General features: G+C 37.8%; 1 protein-coding gene across 1 annotated transcript in view; it reads right to left on the bottom strand.

The window, feature by feature from the left end:
* Positions 1 to 6,000, bottom strand: part of SLC26A7 (solute carrier family 26 member 7) — a 109,350-nt gene that overhangs the window by 57,463 nt on the left and 45,887 nt on the right. The window contains exon 5 of the mRNA XM_006742779.3: positions 4,419 to 4,583. Coding sequence (XP_006742842.2) covers positions 4,419 to 4,583 — 165 coding nt within the window. The remainder of the gene's footprint in view (positions 1 to 4,418; positions 4,584 to 6,000) is intronic.

Below are 6,000 nucleotides of genomic sequence, written 5' to 3'. Positions count from 1 at the left end.
TCCAGCACTGTTTATAATTAGTTAAGTGAGTTTTAAAGTATTGGGGTAGTGAGCTGAATAGATGGAAATATTTTTAAATAAAAATAAACTAAAAAACATAGCATTTCTTGAATTCTGATGACTAACCCTTATCATAAGCAGCAGATATAGTTATTTTTTTTTAAGTTTTATAAATTTTGAAGTCATCTTTCTAAGTTGCAAAAAGAAGTATAATTTTGTTTTACTGTTTAGCTTTGGTTATCTGATTGAGTCCTCTATAGATTACAGGAAAAGCATCTATTACTATTTTATTGTTAATAGATAAAGGTATCTCTTACATAAAAAGCACTTTAAAAAATCTTAAATTTGTTATATCCAAATATGCATTACTAGTACAAAGATAATGGCTTCTATTTAATGAACACTTATTATGTTCCAGACATTTCACTTAGGGAATGACTCCCAATAGGTATAATTATCACCAATTTATGAAACAGGCAACCAGAAGTCAAAGATACTTGGTGATTTGGTCAAGGCCAGAGTTATGATCTGAATCTGGGCTTCTAAGATTCTCAAGTTCTTTCTCCTCTTTCTCGCCTCTTTCTAAGGAAAAGAAAAGATCAATTAGTGTCTACCTGATTGTATGGGCCCTAAATAAAATCACCAGAGCTAAAAGTCAACTCAGAGAAAAAAACTGATTTTTACCCAATAAGTAACTAAAAAAGAATGTGCAATACTTCAAAGGCCTTAAAGAAATGGCCATAAGTTAAAATTCATTAGAGGTATATGAATTTAGAGATAAAACTTGTAGAACAAAGGGGAAGTAAAACATGATGCATGAAGGGATTTAGGACGGTTAAATAAAAAGATGAATTTGGCCTAATTCTATCCACTTTTCTTGGGAATTGAGGAGCATCATAAGGGTGTTACCAGGGATCTCTCTGCATATGAAGACCATAGAAATTCTGAGAGGGGGGCTCAAAAGACCAGTGGCTGAAAGCTTTAGTAGGCTTTAAAGTTTATGGGAGACCCCTCATCTGGTGAAGCTCCTTAACAGTCTTCAGCCAGAAGAGAAGAAGTGGCCCAACTCTCTGATCTTAGGTGGCACTGAGGGCACGTGATCCACACGCCAGATGTAGAAAGAGGAGAAGCATTAGGGCACATCTACTTCTTAAGACCTATCAGAGGTCTGTTCTATAATCTGACAGGGCAGAACCTGCCATCACCTGTATTTGATTCAAACTGCTCTCTAAAAATGTTCTGCTGAGGCAAGAACACCCACCATCCCAGAGCAACGAAAGGGATGGAGATTTTAGATATTCAAACTAGAGAATTAGATTCTCTTAGTAGCACAGAATCAGGCATCCCCCAGGTAGAAGACACTGAAGAAACCATCCCAGTGGCAGAAAGGAGAGACCCCAACCTCCAGTGACCTCAGAACAGGATAAAGGCAAAAGGCTGTGTTTTCTCTCCCAGCTGATAGTAAGGATCACTACTATCAAAATTAATCAATAGACATTTTGATTTGGCCAGACTTGAATTCTTTTAGGAAAAATAAGTGTTCCCCCTGAGAAAATTAGGAGTGATCACTGGCTCATTGTGCAAGAGTCTCAACTCTAGATATTAATTTATGTTCCATAGATAATCAGCTACATATTCTTTATCTCCCATCAGCTTGAGCAGCTTTCAAAAAGGATAGAACAGTTGTGATACCTCAGAGGTAGGAAGCATAGTGAAAAAGTGAAAAATCCCCAAATGTGTTAATTCGCTCTCCTCTGGCTTCTCTGGCCTGATGACCAAGCCCTCCATTTTGTCCTCTGTTCTATACCTCAGTGCTGAGCTCAGCTCTGCTCCCGCACACCCCACCCAAATGATCCAGGGGCAACTTCACATTTACATTATCATCATCAGGTTCTTCAGCCTAACTATACCAAAGCTCACTTTGCAAATGTCCCAGTGCAACCTATGCATGATGCAAAATTTATTTCTTAATCTAAAGCTCAGATCACCACAATTTTTTACATTAAAATATCTGCATTCATTTTGAAACCCTGGCAAAGAATCAAAGCACCATTCCAACTAAGCCGCCTGAATAGTGCAGGTCTCTGTGACATTGAAAACCAAGAGCAACTTTCTTCATTTTCCATCAGCACAAAGCATAGCAATTTCCACCAACTGAATACTGTGAATTTAAAGCCAGCCATCTATAAATATTTTAAAATCTGATCCTGTTTCATTGTGAGAACTTAACCCTTGGCCCCCAAAACCCACACAGTATTTGACAGACAAGGTAAAGATTAAGTAGCTTGCAGTTTTCCTCACAAGAAAACAAAATGGAAAAAAAATCATACACCAAGCACTTTAACATAGCATTTTATGCATTGTGCCACGAGAGAAACAAGCTGAAAGGCTAAATGTCATTCCCCTATCAGGCTACCCTGTTTCTTTTAACAGAACTAGAAAAAGGAGGGATGATTATTTGTGTGTGAATATGACTGAAGAGGCTAATTTGTAACCTGCTCACATTTCCTTACACTTCACATGCACATATGAGCACACCATTCAAGGAGGTCAAGACAGAATCCAGTGCTGATTTGGTTCTCTGGTGTAGACCTGGTGACACCAAAAGTCTTAACAGGACCAGTCACCTGACAGCTACTTTGGTCTGCTTTTGTTTGATCTGGGGCTTGGAATTATGTTGCTGCCTCCAGGCTCAGTCCCAGGGTTCTTGTTCTAGTTTTAAGCTCTCTTATAATGAATGAATCATTGAGCAGGATATTACCTAAATAACAAAAATTCAGAACCAGCTTCCAGCTCCATGTTGTCAATTGCTATCTTTGTTGACTGCTTTACCAGTTACTCAGAGAAACACACATGTAAGCAGATAGATAATACTACTTCTCACATACCAAAATGACAAATTTTAAAAATAATTAGAGTTGACAATGATACGGTGAGCATGCAATATTAATTAGCACAACTTTTCAGATTGAAATTTGGCAAAAATCTTATGCCCTTTTGATCCGGTAATTCCATTACTAGGAATTTATCCTAATGAAATAATTAGTGTTGCAGATAATAACATACAAAGAAGAAAGATCCTCATGAAGCTGTGTATAATAGTGAAACACTGCAAACCACCTCAACATCAGGCATTAGATAAAGAAATTATTGTACTTCTATGTTAAGCTAATATTCAGCCTTTAAAGTCAAGAAAATTGAGGGTAGCAGTACTCTCATTATAAAACATTAATGTTATTTAGTATGCAGCATTATATTGCGGGAGCTCAGAATGCGCCACCCCAAAATATGCCTCTTTGACATAAGAATTATCCTCAGTTTATTATTTTGAGAAACAACAGACACAAGGAAGCTCTGAAAACAGCATATAAGTGACCCTTTTGTAAGAGAAATTTACATTCGTAAAGGAAGTCTCCACTTGTGTCTCCCGCTCTGTACCAAGAAGGAAAGGATGACTCTAAATCAAAAAGACTCTGATCAATGAAGAAAGAGCAACTTAAATCTGCATAGCAAACCTTATCCTTGTTTACAGCACTTTTCCCCATCACCTTCCCAAAACCTGGCTCCCCACACTTTCCTCCTTTGTATAGGTGAAGATGGTATTTACGCCCAAATTCCAGACACCTCTTTCGAGTTACTCGTATCTCTGAGATTCTCGCTTGTATATACGATATACATGTTAATAAACTTGTTGGTTTTCTCTTGTTAATCTGTTTTTTGTTAGAGGGTCCACAGCTCAGAACCTAGAAGAGTAGAATGAAAATATTTCTTTTCCTTCTCTACTACATAAAACTAAGTAAAATGAAGTAGGGTTGCCCTCCAGTTTATTAACAAGACATTCATTTTCTTATAAAGCTCCACAGGATGTGACTTCCTGAGCAGTCAGAGATTTTAGGTCAGCTTCAAAAAAAAACAAAAACAATGGAGTATTATTAGGATAATATTTTGAAACTGGCCATAGGTTCCTCCCTCAGGTTCAAGTGACTTTTAATAACTGATTGTCAACTATTGGGGCTCCAATTTTGCCCAGGCCTTGTGATTTGAGCCAAACCGGAGTTCACTATACTGAATGAATGTGGTAGAGTGTACTGTAGTTAAATTGGGCCCCAATCCCAGTAGATGGCTTCCATTAGAAGTTGGCAACATACCTGGCTCTCAAAAAAATTCCAGTTATTTTTTTCTAATCATGACCCCAAATTATATCATACTCAATTTTTATCAAGAATTGCTTCCAAAATTAGTAGCTAGAACTCATTAAGCTAACTTCGTATCCTAAATTACATTCAAAGTATCCCAAAAGGTCGTATTGAAACCCACGTTCCCTTCGTACCGAAAAATCTCAGTATTCGACTTCACCGAATTCTACTTTGCGAAACACACTCCCAAAATACACGAACAAAGACATATGGAAAGCTCACGTAAAAGAATCCAAGTGGTCCAGATATATATGGCATTTTCATTCCCAGGAGATACTTGACTTGTGAAGTCACGACATGGGTGGCCGCCCCGGTTGTCATTGCACTGATTACGGGCTCCGTAAGCAGGAATGTGGCCCTGCCCAGCTGCAGCGCAAACATGGCCACCTAAGAGGACAAAGGAGAATGACATTTCCCAGGGTTCCTAGAGGAATTAACGTCTGACACATTTTCATTTCCATTCCACACAGACCTAAAGAACTGACGCAAGATGAGATTCTTAAGTCTTATATATTCAATATCTTGAGTTTTCGTGAAAACATAACTAGGTTCCAAGACTTTCCAAATGTTCTTGGGTACAGTGTAAGTGCTCCAGTGAAAAGGAACACATTTTTCCCCCCTGAAAATTGACTTCTTTTTTTCTCTTTTCCTAATCACGTGAGTCACAAAAAGGGGAAGTATGCTCAAATCAGTTCATATATGGGGTTCTATGGAGAAAAGTAAAGTTGCATAATTATATTTTAATTTTAAAAAAACTCAGAAGGACATGATTCACTACTCCACATCCAGTAGGCTTAAAACCTCAAAAGCCACTTCTTGAGTTTCTCCCGGGTTCTGAGAAATGGAAACCCTTTTGTGACTAGAAACTGTCAAGTAGCTCTAAATGGTCAGTACTAATAAGAACATATGAGGACTTATTTGTATGTGGAGAAGAGCAAAGGACAAAGATAGATTAAAGGGATATGAATTCAGAAACCCAGGAATCAGTCGAAAACTCATTTTCCTTAAAGAGTCCCTTGTTACTCATAGCATCGTGCTCCATGGCAAAACCATGTCATGACCAGACAAAATGATCAAGTCTGAGTAGAAGCTATGCATTGAGTTCTGCTGGGCAAAAGATGACCAGAAGAATCAAAACTCTCCTCTCTCACTATTAACACAGCAGTGGTTAGTGTCCTTCCTTTGCCGGAGAGAGAGCTTTCAGAAGATGGCCCACCCTTTCCCTGAATACAACTGTGTAAACTCAGAGAAACTGCAAAGCATAAAATTCAGTGTTTTGAAAGTAACATTAAATTACATTCATGAGTATCCCCACACTGGAAAAGGGACACAAAGTGGGTCATGTTGATAGGGCCTCTCAATGTGTTAATTATAATATTTAGGTCAGGTCTTAAAATTCCTGCTGGAAAATAAGATTAATTATTAAAAATCAGAGGAAAGAATAGCAATGAGATCTCATTCTATGAAGAGTTCACAGTGATGAGAAAGGGAAGTATAAAGTGCTATCTGATAACCCTAGAGCATAAATTGCAAAATATATCACTGCTTAGGCCCTTTGACCAAAAGCGATCATGCTCTGAACTTGCACCAGAGTCGAGTTTCCTGCACTCAAATCTGAAAACCTGAGTCCTAATCTGGCTCCTAGTCTGACATCCTAGCTGTGTGACTATAGAAAATCTACTGAAATTTTCTGAGCCTCCTTATCATCTATAAATCGTCACAGTGAAGTCTATGCTGTCTTGTAGAATCATTATAAAATGAATATGAAATAATATAAGAAAGGGCTTCAAAACTTGCAAAATGT

This window comes from Leptonychotes weddellii, chromosome 4 (assembly GCF_054177405.1).
Source record: "Leptonychotes weddellii isolate Sample4059 chromosome 4, ASM5417740v2, whole genome shotgun sequence".
Lineage (NCBI taxonomy): Eukaryota > Metazoa > Chordata > Mammalia > Carnivora > Phocidae > Leptonychotes > Leptonychotes weddellii.
Note: the sequence above shows the minus strand (reverse complement) of the source record. Positions and strands in the feature narration are given on the sequence as shown.